Source organism: Nannobrachium achirus, assembly GCF_963921795.1.
Source record: "Nannobrachium achirus genome assembly, chromosome: 13".
Taxonomy (NCBI): domain Eukaryota; kingdom Metazoa; phylum Chordata; class Actinopteri; order Myctophiformes; family Myctophidae; genus Nannobrachium; species Nannobrachium achirus.
In genome coordinates, this window is record NC_137833.1 from 39,788,144 (window position 1) to 39,808,054 (window position 19,911).

The 19,911-nt window shown below is 43.5% G+C and overlaps 1 protein-coding gene across 1 annotated transcript in view; it reads left to right on the plus strand.

The window, feature by feature from the left end:
• The window catches only part of LOC308297067 (receptor-type tyrosine-protein phosphatase epsilon-like), a 51,772-nt gene that overhangs the window by 18,853 nt on the left and 13,008 nt on the right, over positions 1–19,911 (plus strand). Inside the window, exons 3-10 of the mRNA XM_080740459.1 lie at positions 14,081–14,152; positions 14,644–14,740; positions 16,869–16,942; positions 17,384–17,520; positions 18,139–18,229; positions 18,355–18,431; positions 18,870–18,906; positions 19,005–19,102. Of these exons, the coding sequence (XP_080596585.1) occupies positions 14,086–14,152; positions 14,644–14,740; positions 16,869–16,942; positions 17,384–17,520; positions 18,139–18,229; positions 18,355–18,431; positions 18,870–18,906; positions 19,005–19,102 (678 nt within the window). The 5' untranslated portion in view covers positions 14,081–14,085. The remainder of the gene's footprint in view (positions 1–14,080; positions 14,153–14,643; positions 14,741–16,868; positions 16,943–17,383; positions 17,521–18,138; positions 18,230–18,354; positions 18,432–18,869; positions 18,907–19,004; positions 19,103–19,911) is intronic.

Genomic DNA, 19,911 nt, shown 5'->3' on the forward strand with positions numbered 1-19,911 from the left:
GGATCTCCATATATGGGCATAAAAGGGATTCTGTTAGGGATCTCCATATATGGGCATGAAAGGGATTATTGCGACCGTCAGGGAGCAGTTTACTATGAAAACCTCCACCGGCCGTCCGTCCGTCCGTCCGTCCGTCACACGTCACACGTCACACCTTTGCCCTGCTCATATCTCCGCATCAGTATGACATCACACCACATGTGTACACAAACCTTTGTGTACGTTGCTGTGGCAACAGTCTGTTGTTGCTGGTTTGTTAGTGTACGTTAGCAACCACCTTAGCAACCATGGTTTTACCCTAGCAACCAACTGTTTACCCTAGCAACCAACTGTTTACCATAGCAACCATGTTTTTTTACCCTAGCAACCAACTGTTTACCATAGCAACCAGATACGCAGAGCAGGGATCTCCATATATGGGCATAAACAGGTGACATCACACTGATGTCAGATACTCAGAGCAGGGATTTCTCCATAATATATGGGCATAAAAGGGATTCTGTTAGGGATCTCCATATATGGGCATAAAAGGGATTCTGTTAGGGATCTCCATATATGGGCATACAAGGGATTCTGTTAGGGATCTCCATATATGGGCATAAAAGGGATTCTGTTAGGGATCTCCATATATGGGCATAAAAGGGATTCTGTTAGGGATCTCCATATATGGGCATAAAAGGGATTCTGTTAGGGATCTCCATATATGGGCATAAAAGGGATTCTGTTAGGGATCTCCATATATGGGCATAAAAGGGATTCTGTTAGCTGTTAGTGATCTCCATATATGGGCATAAAAGGGATGCTGTTAGGGATCTCCATATATGGGCATAAAAGGGATTCTGTTAGGGATCTCCATATATGGGCATGAAAGGGATTATGTTAGGGATCTCCATATATGGGCATAAAAGGGATTGTATCCCAGATGATGCCCTGTTAGGAGATCCACACTAACAGAATCCATATATGGTCCTACCGACAGCTGCTATAAGCCAACCCTGGCGATAAGGTCTGAGTCGAAGAAATGCTTCTTTCCTGGCAAGAATTGCCCCTTTATACTGTAGGGCTCGTTTGTGTATTGTATGACATCACGCCACATCATCGGCTGAGGACTGTTTGATGTCATCATATCTCCATAAATGGAGACATAAGTTGCTCATGCCCAAATATGGGCTGGTGAGGTCAGACTTAGTGTGATGCGTAGGTTATCTCCATATATGGAGATTCAACTTCAATGAGTAACCATGGCAAACTGTCAACTGCCCGTATGTCTTGATAATTGGTAAAACAAACTTTTGGCCTATTTGTGGAGATAAGCGACCAACGGTCGCTTATCTCCCGATTAGGGAGTCTTACTGGTGTTAGGGATCTCCATATATGGGCATAAAAGGGATTGTATCCCAGATGATGCCCTGTACTTGGGATTTGTTGATTGCGACCGTAGGTCGCATTTACTACCAAAACCTCCACCGGCTGTCTGTCTCTCCGTCCGTCCGTCCGTCACACGTCACATGTCACACGTCACACGTCACACGTCACACTTTTGCCCTGCTCATATCTCCACAACCGTCGCCCCCATCCATGCCAAATTTTGCACACACACTCCTTACCTGCCAAACTACAACCTCCAAGGACCCCCGGAGCTTCAGGGACCCCCAGGTCCCTGGGGGACCCCCAGGTGTAAAAAATTACCAAATGTGCAAAAATGACCAAATGACCACCCCAACGGGGCTGCTCACGGGGAATTCCTGGGGACCACCCACTCCTGGTGCTCCAGAACGGATGCAAAAGTGGTGGCGCCCCCAGTGGAGGACCCCCTCCACTGCAGCTCACATAAAATGCCGTAACTCGGGCTAGGAGCGTCCGGGAGAGCCGGGGCCGGTACCTATTCGTCCGCCAAGGCAACGCGGAGACCCCACCCCTAATTTCTCACATGGCCCTCTTCTAGCGCCACCTTCAGGCCGATTTTTAAAACACATTTTTGGACACTGCTCCTACAGTTTTTGCCCTAAAATCACGCGAATCGCTACACAGTATGTCTACACTCATCCCATCAACATGAATCTGTCCCATCTAGCGCAACCTTCAGGCCGATTTTTAAAAACACATTTTTGGACACTGCTCCTACAGATTTTGCCCTAAAATCACGAAACTCACTACACAGCATGTCTACACTCTTGTCATCAACATGGATCAGGAAGATTTTGGAAAAACATTTTTTTGCCCTATTTGTGGAGATAAGCGACCTAAGGTCGCTTATAGGATCTCCATATATGGGCATGAAAGGGATTATGTTAGGGATCTCCATATATGGGCATAAAAGGGATTGTATCCCAGATGATGCCCTGTACTTGGGATTTGTTGATGTTAATGTTCACATAGAGTGTAATAATTGGTAAAACAAACTTTTGGCCTATTTGTGGAGATAAGCGACCAACGGTCGCTTATCTCCCGATTAGGGAGTCTTACTGGTATTATCTACACCTTTGTAACTTCTCATCAGTCACAATGTAATTTGCGACCGTAAGGGAGCAGTTTACTATGAAAACCTCCACCGGCCGTCCGTCCGTCCGTCACACGTCACACGTCACACCTTTGCCCTGCTCATATCTCCGCATCAGTATGACATCACACCACATGTGTACACAAACCTTTGTGTACGTTGCTGTGGCAACAGTCTGTTGTTGCTGGTTTGTTAGTGTACGTTAGCAACCACCTTAGCAACCATGGTTTTACCCTAGCAACCAACTGTTTACCCTAGCAACCAACTGTTTACCATAGCAACCATGTTTTTTTACCCTAGCAACCAACTGTTTACCATAGCAACCAGATACGCAGAGCAGGGATCTCCATATATGGGCATAAACAGGTGACATCACACTGATGTCAGATACTCAGAGCAGGGATTTCTCCATAATATATGGGCATAAAAGGGATTCTGTTAGGGATCTCCATATATGGGCATAAAAGGGATTCTGTTAGGGATCTCCATATATGGGCATACAAGGGATTCTGTTAGGGATCTCCATATATGGGCATAAAAGGGATTCTGTTAGGGATCTCCATATATGGGCATAAAAGGGATTCTGTTAGGGATCTCCATATATGGGCATAAAAGGGATTATGTTAGGGATCTCCATATATGGGCATAAAAGGGATTCTGTTAGCTGTTAGTGATCTCCATATATGGGCATAAAAGGGATGCTGTTAGGGATCTCCATATATGGGCATAAAAGGGATTCTGTTAGGGATCTCCATATATGGGCATGAAAGGGATTATGTTAGGGATCTCCATATATGGGCATAAAAGGGATTGTATCCCAGATGATGCCCTGTTAGGAGATCCACACTAACAGAATCCATATATGGTCCTACCGACAGCTGCTATAAGCCAACCCTGGCGATAAGGTCTGAGTCGAAGAAATGCTTCTTTCCTGGCAAGAATTGCCCCTTTATACTGTAGGGCTCGTTTGTGTATTGTATGACATCACGCCACATCATCGGCTGAGGACTGTGTGATGTCATCATATCTCCATATATGGAGACATAAGTTGCTCATGCCCAAATATGGGCTGGTGAGGTCAGACTTAGTGTGATGCGTAGGTTATCTCCATATATGGAGATTCAACTTCAATGAGTAACCATGGCAAACTGTCAACTGCCCCTATGTCTTGATAATTGGTAAAACAAACTTTTGGCCTATTTGTGGAGATAAGCGACCAACGGTCGCTTATCTCCCGATTAGGGAGTCTTACTGGTTTATGTACTGTATATTCACACCATGTAGTATAGAAAACACTCTCAAAAAGAATACTTGTAATACACAATTTAATGGAAGAAAACAAATCCAATCCATACATTTCCAGCAGGTACAAAGTGCTCAACTTTACTGAGTCCTGTGTGATCTTCCTGTTGTAGGAGATTGTATGCATCCTCACCAACAGGATGTGTTGAATAGTACAATGTGCCCCTGCACTGTGGTGGCAGGGTATTTTTTTAATGTTTACAATGAGATGATGGTCATCATTATACTATTGTACAAAATCCTAAGATGGTGTGTCATCAGAAAACGTGACAGCTAAAGTGCTTGTATGACTGCTTGTCCAATGATGTTGTACCATTTGTGTAGATACAATGGGAGAACTCGCACGTCCTTGAGGAACACCTGTGTTGATGAATAACGTCTGGTTCTTCACTCGGATCTGCTTTGCTACTGGTCTTTCTGTAGTCATTGTTTACTTGAGGAGCGTTTGTTTTCGGAAGAGGAGTAATGATTGCCATTTGGCAGAGAGATGGGACTGTAGGTAAATCAATAGACCTTTGAAAGACCCAGGCTAGTGTACCGTACATTCCTCTGCACGTCTTCAAAAGGAAAGCAGAGTCAAAGTTATTGTTCTATTTTTAACGCCTTTCAATGTCTTGCTGAAAATGGTTCCTGACATAAGAGTTCATTTAGGAAGTCAATTCAGACATCCGTGACTTATAAAGCAAGCAATTTTCTTACATAACTATTCTGGGCATGTCATTGGCAAAAGTGAAAATGAAATAAAGGAAAAAAATGATGAAGTTAACAGGAGAATTGTCAGTATGGCTAAAGCTGTGAATAGAAAATTATGTAAAGGTGGTGTGGTCAAGTGCTATCCTGAATTGACATAGCTAAATACACATATTATTGTCTCCACCAGCCGAAGGCTGAGGGAGAGTATGTTTTCCCCTCCGTCCGTCCGTGCGTCCGTGCGTCCGTGCGTCCGTGCGTCCTCGCAGTTTGTGAACAGCTAATCTCAGTCACCGTTGGCCCGATCGCTGCCAAACTGAGCACACACACTCCCTGGATGCCAATCTAGAACCTCTGCCCCACATTTTTCAAATCGGCCTCATGGTGGCGCTATAACAGGCCGATTTGTGTGGCCTGGTTGTTACCAGCTAATCTCCGGCGCCGTTGGCCCGATCGCTGCCAAACTGAGCACACACACTCCCTGGATGCTAATTCAGAACCTCTGCCCCACATTTTTTAAATCAGCCTCATGGTGGCGCTATAACAGGCCGATTTGTGTGGCCTGGTGGAGACCTGTGCTCGGAAGAGCACTGCTTCTAGTTTCATATGTTTTTGTCTGAGATCATTGAAAGTGGAAACCTGTGGTCATTGTGACTTTCTATTGTATTCTCTCGCTGCAGAGTCTTAGGGCTTAAAGGTCCTACACCATGCATTTAAAAATAATTTATATAACACTGTTTGTGTCCCAAAAACGTTTTTGAAAAGGTTTGAGGCTAAATTACCACTCCTGAATACAGAGCCCCTGTCATTTCTGCCTGGCTTTCAGAGCATTTTCAGCTGCAGTACCACCTTGTCCTGGGTGGGAGGACTGCGCTATTGAGCCAGTTTTGGCCCCACACTCCTCCCCACCTCCTGCTCAGCAGGCCTGCCCACCCCTCCCCAACCCTCTCCCAGCTCCTCCTGCCTCCTTCTCAGGCCTGCCCACCCCTCCCCAACCCTCTCCCAGCTCCTCCTGCCTCCTTCTCAGGCCTTGTGACATCACAAATCTGACCTTTCACAATCAGGACCGTTCTGAGACATGCTAACATAGATCTGCCCATAAACTGAGAAAGACACAATGGTCAGAAATAGGACTTTGTGAGGATAGAAGTTGCTGGTGGGACACCAAGAAAATACATAAAAATTGGAAAAATGAAAATTCATGGTGTAGTCCCTTTAAGAGGAATACTGTATCTGGGGATAGAATGTACAGTAATTAGAGCCGGTACAATGCTAGATTTTGGTGTCTGATGGCGGTTGCGATTTTGGAGAGTCCTAGACCACCGATTACCAATGTTTTAACTGATATTTAGTCAATCTAAAGGTCAGCTATTTTTGGAAGATTCTTTTTAGAAGGTTAAAAAAACGGGACACCTAGGTTCTCCTCAATGTAGCCTGACAGACCGTCGCAGGTTCGAGTCCCGTTCCCCACGACCTTTACTGCGTGTCTCTCGCCGATATATCGGTCAGGCTCTAAATGTAACACAGTGTGTGCGGATAGAATGATGTCTAAATGAAAAGACTCACCTGACCACCAGCACAGGGAAAACCTCTCAGCCTGCTCCCAGCAGACCCTTTGACTTCTCCCAGTTGGAAATAGATAATAACATAACTCACTGTACCTTTTGCTGCACAGTTGGCTTGAATTAATGATAGAGATGAAGGGACACAGACTGCCGAAAGGAAAGGGTTACATTTTCTATGAGTGGCGGTATTATTTCTGATGGCACTTTTCTCTGTCTGTTTCTGTCTCTCTCACTGGTTTGGGTTTTCTTTGTGAGACCCTATGGGGACGGAGATATTGAAATGAAGCGGAACGGCTCTTATGATGCTATAAGCGTTGGGGACTTGAGAGCTTCATTCATCACTGAATTACCCAGGGGCTTAACATGGCATTCATGCTATATCTATATTGTACTGTACTGTACTTTTCTTTTAACACATGTATTTTATGCACAGTCAGGTTCAGTTCTTCAAATTACTTCTTTTCTGAGAAAAGGAATGCTTATTGGCTCTGAACAGTACTCACTACTATGTCAAATATTAACATTGCCTTTGAGCTTCAACTAGCCTAGTTGGAGCTCGCAGCGTGCGTATCATTTGCCACAGCACTGCATGCCCCATGCCAGTGATATAACATAATTGAAGTCACTCTACGCTTTCATGACATGCGGGTGCTGCAAAGGTAATTATTCGATAAGACAGTAGTAGAGGGACAGGAAGCGGGATGAGAGTCAGGGAGTGACATGCAGCAAACCCGCAGCCGGTCTCGGGAATCAAACCCAGGACACGCTGTCAGGCATCAAAGCCTATACGCGCGTGCCTTAACCACGTGGTCATCGGCAGCCCAAAGGCATAATTGTTAATGTATGACGACTGATACGATCAGAAATGCAGGGCTCACCGACTGGAATTAATCATCTGAATAAAAAGCAGATGACAATGTCACACATCTATTCATACTTCACAGTCTTCATTTAAATAATCAAAGCCTACTTGAGTTATTCAGTCGAGTGGACAGTTCTACCCAAATATTCATATTCAAGTATCAGTCCCATTCTTGTTGGCCGTGTTAATCTCCCCGGGGTTGACAGACACACTCTAACCTCTCCAGTGACCCGTACTCACAGCGTGCATTGCAGCATGGAGCTGTAGGATGGGCCGGTGTGATTGAATGTGATCTGCCCAGTGGGGTATTGTGGGGAACAGGTGTCGGCGCTGTCAGCTTGTTAACACTGGGGAGATATTTGGCTCCTTCAGCACAGTGTGGCCCATATGTGGCACGTGCCCTTTAGCTGTGGAAATTATGTGCAGGCATGCATATGATACATGCAAGGTGCAAAAAGAAATGGGGAATTGACAAAACGGTTGTGTGTGTGTTCCGTGTCAGAGGTTAAAGGAGTAGTTCCCCAAATTTTGAAATTCTGTCATTACGTACTCACCCTGTAGTGAGGTAGTTGCTGCCAACAAGTAAAGCCAACGGTGACAAGTCCAAATAGAGCAAAACATTGGCAAAGAATGACTCCATAGAGATTGTGTAGCATAATCCAAGTCTTCTGAAAACAAATGTTTGTAGAAAAAGAACTCTAGGGACTTGCCACCGTTGGCTTGTTTGGAGAAAGCTGCCACAAAGTTTTGCTGGCAAACTCCTTGTGTGTTTTGTGGACAAAGAAACTCCATCCGTGTTTCCATGGCACAAGGGCTTGATGAGAGTAGACGACAGAATTATATATTTTTTGGATAACTGTTTTTTTTTTTTTTTTTTTTTTTAATATGAACTTGTGAAGATAAATAGGATAGTGTAGTGTGCCATGGCCACAGCTCCTATAATTCACAAACTAGTAACAATTAATTGGTTGCCACATACAGTACTTTCTTTCCGTCTTTATACTAAAATGTTTCTCCCAGTTTAGTCGTTTGGAATTCTCCCATCCTAAATCCAACACATCTATACTATAATTTTGCGAATGTCTGAGTGAGTGAGTGAGTGAGTGAGTGTCTGTCTGTCTGTCTGTCTCAGCGTTTCTCCTCGGTGGCTGGAGCAATTGATCTGAAATCGCATCACCATCAGCATATGAACACACCTGATATAACTGTGAAGCCCATTTGTCACTTTCACAAATCGTATGCTGTATAATAGCATTTTTATGGTGTATCTATATCTATTTAGCCTACAGTACCTTTTGTGACCACACATGTTAAGGGAGGGGCGCTGTTGTTCAGGCCATGCACAATCACACACAAACCCACACACACACACACACACACACACACACACACACACACACACACACACACACACACACGGGGGGGGGGGGGGGGGTTCTGGCCCTGTTACAGATGTTGTCCAAAAATCATGCAGATCGGTACACAGTATCTCTGTAGACGTTAAATGGAACGGGTATTTCTTACATTGATGCTCCTACATATTAGCATGCAAGCACCAGTTAAAGTTACTTTCCATCCCTCATATACTGTGTGCACAGTGCACATCCCATAACCCACACACTGCACATCATTTCGGAGCTCATATCAGTGGCTGGAGCAATTGATCTGAAATCGCATCACCATCAGCATATGAACACACCTGACATAACTGTGAAGCCCGTTTGTCACTTTCACAAATCGTATGCTGTATAATAGCATTTTTATGGTGTATCTATATCTATTTAGCCTACAGTACCTTTTGTGACCACACATGTTAAGGGAGGGGCGCTGTTGTTCAGGCCATGCACAATCACACACAAACCCACACACACACACACACACACACACACGGGGGGGGGGGGGGGGAATGTGTGTGTGTGCAGGCGGGCGGGCGGGCGGGCGGGCGGGGGGGGGGGGGGGGGTTCCTGGCCCTGTTACAGATGTTGTCCAAAATCATGCAGATCGGTACACAGTATCTCTGTAGCCGTTAAATGGAACGGGTATTTCTTACATTGATGCTCCTACATATTAGCATGCAAGCACCAGTTAAAGTTACTTTCCATCCCTCATATACTGTGTGCACAGTGCACATCCCATAATCCACACACTGCACATCATTTCGGAGCTCATATCTTTGAACGGGTAAGGGCTAGTTAAAACAAATTCATGGAACTTTTATTATTATTGATTTGAAGTCTAGACAAAAATAAATAAAATATCCTCTAGAGAGGTAGATCATTTTAAGGGTTCATCACCCACCCAAGTCTCGGTCTAATAAAGGCATAGCTCCCATGTGGATCTCAGACTTCATGTGGGCAGTCTATCATATCTATGGTGTATTACTTTCAGCAAGGTTTCAGTCTGATTTGATCCCCATTGGCTTCCATTATAAAACTAAGTGAGAAACGTATACGCATGGAGGTGCAGACCCTCATAGACGATTCTGCCTCCTACCGACTACGATCCACGCCTTTAAATATAAAGAAATCTGGTAATTATTCAGAAATCAACAAACAGTAGAATCTTTGTTATGTGGTCGGCAGTAACGTCACGTATACCATGACTCATAGTCGGTGGGCTAAACATGGCAGACCACCGGTATGGTCCTTTAAACATCTGGGTTAGAGGGGTGGGCAGGTGGTTGGGTTTAGGGTTACAGCACTCGTTCCTGGAAAGGCTTTAGAGAGATATGATTATGTGAAACCCCGCAGGGTTGTGTGGGAAAGAATGTCTCTCAACCCTCCAGATGACCCATTTCTAGAGGAGCTAAATTGACCACATGAATTATTCCGTTCAATCTAGTGGGCTCTGATACGAGACGTGGGGACTCAGAACAGAAGATAAATTAGGACACTCCAGTCTCGCTACTCTCATTTATTCCATCAAAAGGCACTTAGGCAGATCTGCCCTGTTTGCCCAATTTACACTCTGATTTCTTACACTCTTAACTGGGGGGGAATGAAGGGGAAACGAGGGGATAGGTGTTGGTTCAGAGAAATTGGTTGTCACATTAGGAGATAATGGGACGTGAGGACAACGTGACAGAATCAATTTACTTTTGGTGTCATGATAAAGTTGACACATCCTTCTGGAGAGAATCACACGGAGCTCTGTGACAATTAAGCCGCTAATAGCTTGTGGCAAAAAAGCACAGCGGAAGAGATTGGGGAAGATGTGATTGAGGAAAATAATGACAGCCGACTGCAAAGACCACAGGAGAGAGACAAACAGATTCATAAATAGATGGAGGCAGAGTATGTTTGTGCAAGAGAAAGACACGTCTCTCCATGAGAAGAACATCCTCAACAGTGCAGTATAATGTATGGGCGTGCAACAGTTAATCAAAATAATGTATTTAATTGACGGGGAAAATGGGTTAAAATAAATTAACCCATTTTGTAGAAAGATTCTTTATTATTTTGCTAGTGAAAGTTACAAAAGTGCATAATTATGGTGTATGTATGAATGAAATGTAAGCATATCTATACTATAATTTTGCGAATGTCTGTGTGAGTGAGTGAGTGAGTGAGTGAGTGAGTGAGTGAGTGAGTGTCTGTCACAGCGTTTCTCCTCAGTGGCTGGAGCAATTGATCTGAAATCGCATCACCATTAGCATATGAACACACCTGACATAACTGTGAAGCCCGTTTGTCACTTTCACAAATCGTATGCTGTATATTAGCATTTTTATGCTGTATCTATATCTATTTAGCCTACAGTACCTTTTGTGACCACACATGTTAAGGGAGGGGCGCTGTTGTTCAGGCCATGCACAATCACACACAAACCTGTGAAGCCCGTTTGTCACTTTCACAAATCGTATGCTGTATATTAGCATTTTTATGCTGTATCTATATCTATTTAGCCTACAGTACCTTTTGTGACCACACATGTTAAGGGAGGGGCGCTGTTGTTCAGGCCATGCACAATCACACACAAACCCACAAACCCACACACACACACACACACACACACACACACACACACACACACACACACACACACACGGGGGTGGGGTGGGGTGGGGGGGGGGGTGGGGTGTGTGTGTGTGTGTGTGTGTGTGTGTGTGTGTGTGTGTGTGTGTGTGTGTGCAGGCGGGCGGGCGGGGGGGGGGGGGGGGGGGGGGGGGGGGGGATGGGGTTCTGGCCCTGTTACAGATGTTGTCCAAAAATCATGCAGATCGGTACACAGTATCTCTGTAGCCGTTAAATGGAACGGGTATTTCTTACATTGATGCTCCTACATATTAGCATGCAAGCACCAGTTAAAGTTACTTTCCATCCCTCATAGACTGTGTGCACAGTGCACATCCCATAACCCACACACTGCACATCATTTCGGAGCTCATATCTTTGAACGGGTAAGGGCTAGTCTATACTATAATTTTGCGAATGTCTGAGTGAGTGAGTGAGTGTCTGTCTGTCTGTCTGTCTGTCTGTCTGAAACAGCGTTTCTCCTCAGTGGCTGGAGCAATTGATCTGAAATCGCATCACCATTAGCATATGAACACACCTAACATAACTGTGAAGCCCGTTTGTCACTTTCACAAATCATATACTGTATATTCGCATTTTTATGGTGTATCTACTATCTATTCTGCATCTAGCATGAGGCACATCTATTCTGCATCTAGCATGAGGCAACATGTTTAACCAGCTCTCTCTGTGTGTGTGTGTGTGTGTGTGTGTGTGTGTGTGTGTGTGTGCGGGCAGGCGGGTGTGTGCGCAGGCGGGTGGGCGGGCGGGCTGGGGGGGGGGGGGGGGGGTAGCCATTAAACGAAACGGGTATTTCTTACATTGATGCTCCTACATATTATCATGCAAGCACCAGTTAAAGTTACTTTCCATCCCTCATATACTGTATGCACAGTGCACATCCCATAACCCACACACTGCACATCATTTTGGAGCTCATATCTTTGAACGGGTAAGGGCTAGTAAACACAATCTTTGATTATTTAACATAATTGACTTGCATCCATACGATGTTTAAGGGCTTCTGGTGAAACAAAACTTTTCATTTGCTCATAAATAACTTCAGAGACAGTCCATTATAAAAGAAATGTCTTTTGTGTGTCCCTGATAGTTAGTCATCATTTCTAGGCTTGAGTACTTGTGATAGCTACAGATAATGTTCAGTTGTATACAGTACACACACAACAACACACGGTCATAACATCCTGTGTTGTTCTTTAAATACAGTAGCATTACATGGACAGTGAAGTCCACTAGGGCTGTAATAAATCACACTAATCGATTCTGTCGATTAGTGTAGTTTTGTAGTTTTTCCCCCCCATTGATATAGGCCTATATCGGTATATATACGATTAAGACATGGAAATAATAATATGGTTTATTTCATTAAATTGTTTTCATTCAACATCACGTTTCTCAAGGAGAATCAAGATGATCCCTATTGCACAACCTTCTACATTGTGGATATCAAATAACATCCACAGTGCTGTAATAGCGGCATACATCATAGACACACAACACTGCAAAATGAGATGCCTTCATACAGTAGATCTCACAAAATGTTATGTTTAGCTCATCTCCAGTGTCAAACCCACAGGGGATGTGGTTTGTGCTACATATGAGGTAGTTCTCTTTTTTTAAAGGATTGGATCACATTGAAGGGGCTTTGATGTTGCTTCGTTTATCCACAACTTTCCAACCTCCAATCGTGCATTGCGCAGAAGTTGCACGGAGCTTCGCGGCGCCGCATCCGAGTGTGATCTACAAGCTCACAACGGTTGCAACTGCGACTCGACGTGAGCTTGTATGTCTGCTGTTAACCGGAGGTGTCCTACACATAATGCTCCAGTAAATGTTTGCGGAAACAGGTGGATAAGGGTGATTTTGCTGATCACTCAATCACACAACAGGACAGGGGTACCTGCAGGCTGGACAATGAGATGCTGAGCTGCAGGACCACACACGCACGCACGCACACACACACACACACACACGCACACGCGCACGCACGCACGCACGCACGCACGCACGCACGCACGCACGCACGCACGCACGCACGCACGCACGCACGCACGCACGCACGCACGCACGCACGCACACACACACACACACACACACACACACACACACACACACACACACACACACACACACACACACACAGCAGAGCATTTATTGAGTTATTGAGCACCATGTACCATAGCTTGAGTTCTCATTGCTGCGTACTGATGCCCCCTAGTGGACTTGGTATTGTATTACAGGATATTTTTACTGTATTTACTATTAGCCTATCTGTTGGTGCATTAGAGAAGACAGAGGTCCGATCAGTATAGAAGCAAGACTCCCACATACAATCTTCAAAAGCAAATATTTTTTTTAATGGGAAACTTAAGGTTAAATGACTGAAGATAACCTGATGAAGGTCTACAGACCGAAACATTGTGTTTCCCAATAAAAAACTTTGCATATGTAGACAGTGTGCTGCCAGAGTCTTAGCCTGGCGGGGCCCGACGTTATCTGTGTTCATTCCTTCCACAGTATAACGTCTGGCCTTTGGCCTATTGGCAGCTTGAAAAGTGGGCGGGAGTACTTGCCTTGACAGACAGACTCCTCTAACCAATCACCTCTCAGCCAGTCGGAAGAACGGCAAACAAACACGTCTTTTCGGCCGATAAACTCCACTAGCGCATCCTCCGTGTTGCTTTTTAATTGTTGTAATTGATTCCATCTCTGAAATAACTGCACTTATTGGTTGTTTTATGGTTAGAGCGTTAACTGTTACACTTTTTGCATCGCGAGGGCAGCCATTGTTGTTTTGAAAATGCTGCAGCCTGCAGCATGCATCTACGTCACCGTCTACACATGGACCAATCAGGGAAATCTTTTCACTTGTTGTCAGGAAGACTACGTTTGTTGTGCGGAAGCATAGTGCGGAAGCAGTCACTGATTGGCCCCGATCAGAGAATAATCGGTATACTCGCTGCCAATCAACGGAAGTCCAGACGTTATACTGTGGAAGGAATGAGTGAGTGAACGCATATGACGTCGGGCCCCGCCAGGCTACCAGAGTCTTGCTTCTACTATATCTATTGAGTGGCAGCAAATGATGATGGTACAATTGACACAATTTTTTCACTTTCATCTACAGAGACAATGGTGTTGTTTCTCGTTGGAACCACTACAGCCTTGAACAGCTCTTCCCATGACAACCAAACCGCAGGTAATTTTCTATGAACAATATGAAGAAACAATTAGATGCCAAATTCGGAACAGAATTCACTCAGTGTTCACTGTGAAATTTGGGTTTTACATATAGAAAAGCTAATGTTAACCAGTGTTTGTCAAACTTAGGGTTGTTAGGTCACAGACCCTTTTTTATGGGTCTGAATAAAAGGTAATATCCTGAAAAAGAAGGCGCCCACAATGCTTTAAATTTCTTTAAAAAATAAACTAATTTAAGAATGTATTTTCAGAGATTTTCTTATTCATAAAAATAGTACAAATATAATATAAAAAAGAAATATATATATATTCTACAATGTTCTAAAATACACATCTACAAACTCAACAAGCTTGATCAGCTATTTTCACTATTTTTGAAATAAAGCTGAGGTTATTAATAATGTATTTGTGTACGTTTGGGTTGAGGGGAGACATCAAATGTCTCTTTTGGGAGCCGCTGATGTTAACAACATGTGTTTTTGTGTCCAGAAAACCCCACCCAGCAGGGTGCCCATGTGTTGCCTTCCACGTTGGTCATATCACTGCTTCTCATCATCGTTGTTCTCCTCACTATCTACTGTTTGAGGTAAGCAGAACCACAAAACAATACAATACACACTGTGTCTGGATTCAAGTGTATCTGCACCGATACACCTTCAGTGTTCAAGTAACTTTGAGTTACAAACAGTGGTGGAAAGAATGTATCAATAGTGCAATATTGAAATACTATGTAAGTAAGTCCGGAAATTCAAAATTGACTTGAGTAAAAGTACACAAGTATTGGTACCAAAAGTATAAAGTACTCATTATGCAGAATGTCCCGTTTCAAGTTTTCAAATGTATACACACACACACACACACACACACACACACGGGGGTGGGGTGGGGTGGGGGGGGGGTGGGGTGTGTGTGTGTGTGTGTGTGTGTGTGTGTGTGTGTGTGTGTGTGTGTGTGTGTGTGCAGGCGGGCGGGCGGGGGGGGGGGGGGGGGGGGGGGGGGGGGGATGGGGTTGGCGCCCACAATGCTTTAAATTTCTTTAAAAAATAAACTAATTTAAGAATGTATTTTCAGAGATTTTCTTATTCATAAAAATAGTACAAATATAATATAAAAAAGAAATATATATATATTCTACAATGTTCTAAAATACACATCTACAAACTCAACAAGCTTGATCAGCTATTTTCACTATTTTTGAAATAAAGCTGAGGTTATTAATAATGTATTTGTGTACGTTTGGGTTGAGGGTATACAAAATGTATACAAAATATTTTAATGTATATTGGGCTGAAGTGGTTATAGTGAAGCAATAAGCCACACGAGGCATGTCGTTACCTGGTATTTTATAACGGCTGAGAGGCGTGGTGAGTCTCCAACCCTCTCAGCCATTATAAAATACAGGTAACCATTGGCGTACCAATAATCAAAATCTACTAAGTAACGAATTATTTGAAAACTGTAGTTTTCAAATAAGTGTAGTGGAGTAAAAAGTACAATATTTGTCTCTGAGATGTAGTGTGGTAGAAGTAAAAGTATTGAAAATTATACTTAAGTACACAGGGTTCCCACGGTCATGAAATTCCTGGAAATATTTTGAAATTAGAAAAATATTTTTCCAGTACTGGAAAAGTTTTGGAATTTATCGAGGGTCCTGGAAGGTCCTGGAAAAAATAGCTATGCATTGTCTTTGGTTATTGATTTACCTCTGAAATGTCAAATATTAGAGGCAGAATTTGTGAAAATAGCCGATCTACATGCTCACAACGCCTCGCAATTTTCACAATAGAACCGTGTTATACAAAATTCCTCAACTCTTAGTGCTCGTCAGGGTGCTGGGTCCCCAGTTAAAACATGATTATTTCGGGGTTCACAGCCTGAAAAGTTGAGAACCACTGGCATACACTACCTGTCTTTGGGCATTGCGCATAGGAGTAAGCGACCTGTTATTGAGCTGAATTATTATGAAATTAATTGGTAAAAATGTGTGGGAACCCTGAGTACAGTACTTGAGTACATGTACTTGTACCGTATTTCTTTACACCACTGCTTACAAATGGTAAATGAACACTGAGGATTCTGTTCTGTTCTGTTCCCTTCCCTTCCCTTCCCTTCCCTTCCCTTCCCTTCCCTTCCCTTCCCTTCCCTTCCCTTCCCTTCTCTTCTCTTCTCTTCTCTTCTCTTCTCTGCCTCTGTCAATCTCTTTTCCTGTCTGTCTGTCTGTCTGTCTGTCTGTCTGTCTGTCTGTCTGTCTGTCTCTCTCTTTGTGTCTCTCAGTCTCCCTATGTGTATGTATATGTGGGTGTGTCTTAGAGCTGGGGGGCTGCTCTGAACATAAAACGAACAGGGGGCTTTGTGGATAAAACAGCTGCACCTCAAGTTAAGACAGCAAACTAACAGCTAGGTTAGACAGGGTCCTAGACGCTCATTCACTGAGTCACACCACACAGGACCCCTCATGAGGAGGAACAGCTTTGGCTCTTTCGGATGGTTGGTACAGTATGTGTTTGGTGTCTACTGTTCTCCTTGTGTGGGGAGGCACAGTATGTTTGAAGAACGGGGTTCTCTCTCCTTTTCCCTTCCATGTTGATTGTATGCTATTTGGAATTTGTTTGGGATTTGCCTCCTTTATGTGGTGAACACTTCTGCTTGGTAGAGTGGGACTTGTAAGCATGCAGCCTTCATCCTCTCTGTTCTCATTCTGTCTATGTTATTAGGTTCAAAAACCACAGGAAGGCTCTGGTAACTTCAGTGGACAAGAAGATTCCGAATGGCTTCTTGGAAGAACAAGGTGCTCCATTACTGTTCTCAGAATCTAAAAACAAAACAACCAAAAAAACAATGCAGCCTAGTGCCTTTTCTGTCTATTTTTAAAACTTGGACTCCGAGTTTACATGATCCTTTATGCCCCAGGAAAAGTTTGAAAACTCAAATGGGCCCAGAGGTCATGAAACTTTCCTAGCACATAAGGAACTATATAAACTTTCGCTTCAAGTAAAAAAGGAAAGGCGGGGGGAAAAAATGCAAAGACCAAATTTGGAGTTATGATGTTTTCATGCAGCAACAGCGGCGGTATGTTTACGACTTGAGGAATTGTTTCTGGCAGGTCCCCCCAAAAGTAGGAAATCTTAATGACCATTAGGCTTGTTTTTCCAGGTGCTGGGAGAGCCTGGAACCGTCCCCTATGGGGAAACATTAACATTCTGGCCACCGTATTTTTCATCCCACGCAGGCGAGCAGACAGTGGTCCTCCTGCCCAGATCTCCCTCTCCATCTAAGAGGTACTTCCCCATCCCTCTGGACTCCCTGGAGGACGAGTACCGGATACGATCTGCAGACGATGGCAAGCTCTTCAGAGAGGAGTTCAACGTAGGTGTACTTACACGTCCTCGCGCACCTGAGCTAACTGATGACGCATGGTATTATTCTGTGTGGGCTGTGCAAGAGCAAGGGTGCGTTTGTATGTCTGCCGTGTGGCTGTGACTAATATCACCGTCCAGCGTTTCGACAGCAACATGCAAAATGATAAAATGAGCGAGTCATGAATTGTTACCTTGTGTTATGTATTTGTAGTTAACCACATAAACCCATTATGCTTTATTGAACAGCAAATAGGGAAAATTTACGATCTACAAACTCGCAAATCGCTGTGACGCGAGGCACTGTGAGCTTGTAGACCTGTTATTTTTGCAGAATGTTTGCCTATTTTTGACAAATGTTCGCCTATTATGTCGTGCACAGAATAGGGACGCTAGGGTTCATGTAGCTAACTGATGATGCATGGATTATTCTGTGTGGGCTGTGCAATAGCAAGAACGCGTCTGTATGTCTGCAGTGTAGCTGTGACTAATATCACCATCCAGGGTGTCGACAGCACCTTGCAAAATGATAAAATGAGTGAGTCATGAAATGCTACTTTGTGTTATGTATGAGTATTTAACAAATACATTTCTGTGTTAACCCATGGTGACTGGATTGCCTTTATAGTCGCTGCCATGTTACTACCACCATGGGTCCTTTGAGGAGGCAAGCAGGGAACACAACAGAGAGAAAAACAGATATCCCAACATTCTACCATGTGAGGAGGACTTAAGATGTTTCTAATTTTATGCTTCATCAGACTATTTGAGCTTTATGAATCGAAAGGTGAAGCCACTTTATTCATTCATTAACATTTGATCTTTTTTCTCCTCTCTGCAACAGATGACCATTCAAGAGTGGTGCTGAATCATGTAGATGGATATTTATGCTCAGACTACATAAATGCATCATACATTGATGTGAGTAATCACTGCAATTATAATTATTCGCCTTTTTTTTATGAACTATATATTATATATTTTATAAGGAACCGTAGGTTGTACAATAATCCCTGGGTTCCTTGGATCATGATGCAACTCCCCACATATGTCGTGCTTATTTCCTCCATTTCGCATTTTCCTCACCCCGAGGAGCCTACTTTTCTTGTTTATGTTGGCGTTAGTCATGTACTGTTGTGTACTGTAGTCTCTATCACTGTCACCGACTCACCGTGAGTAGTTTTACGGGCGGTTCTGCTCCCTACTGAACAGTCCAACCTGTAGGAGCTGCTAGTGCAGCAACAGAGAACATCCTTCCCCTGCCAGCAGTTGTGTTTTCCACCCGAATGTCGTGGAACTGATGACTTTCAGGATCACCTCTTACAGATCTGCCATGACTCTTGTTTCTCGTTCACACAGGGTTATAAAGAGAAGAACAGATTCATTGCTGCTCAAGGTAAATGTTAATATCAGTTTATATGAGTGTGGTATGGGATTTTTCAGATTTCACAATTTCTACAGTATTTTGAACTATGTTTCTCGTTTCCACTTCAGGCCCAAAGCCTGAGACAGTGGCAGACTTTTGGCGGATGGTTTGGGAACAGAGGACTGCTACCATCGTCATGCTGACTAATTTGAAAGAGAGGAAAGAGGTAGGGGTAGTCATAGATTTAAATGTATAGAACAAACATTTTCCATTTATAGCAACACTGTGATTCCATGTCAAACTGGTCAAATGGAAGAGGAAATAACCTATCAATCAATCTATGAGTAATTGGTTCCATATGATGATGCACTGCTTATGTTATCCATAGCAATAATCCTGTCCCCCAGCAAAGTACAGGTGGTGTTGAACACAGAAGTAGTGCACATTATACAGTATGACCTATCTACAGTATACTTTCAAATCTATGGTGGTAGTCAGTCATTTTCCTCCATCGATTCCACATTCTATTGACCTAAGTACTATATACCGCTACCTCACCGTGTTTTCTGAATGGTGTGGCATAGAACATTAGTCTGTGATCTGAAACAACCTATTGGTGCTCAGATATGGAGTTGCCAGAGCCCTTCTTGTCTGCAACACAATCCAAAGTCACAGGAATAATTTATTTGACCCCTTCCCCAGCTCTGAATCCATACAAAGTGTCACAGAGCAGATTACTTAGCATCCCATTAAAATTGAGCCTCAAAGGGATGATCAATAAAGAGCCAAACAGTGGGTTTGATTCTGCTGAACAGGAGCATCAAGGATCAATAACAGAATAATTGTTGATAAGATCCTGGGAGACAGCATGATAATTAGTTTGAGAATCTCATTAATGGGTTGAAACATCACTGTGATGATGTTATTGACAGAGCAGTGCACATTTGTCCAGTTGTTTTCTGGTTGTGAAATATATGACAGATAAAAGCAATGCTAATCCATTTTTAATCCACTATTGTGATTGTTAAGATTCAT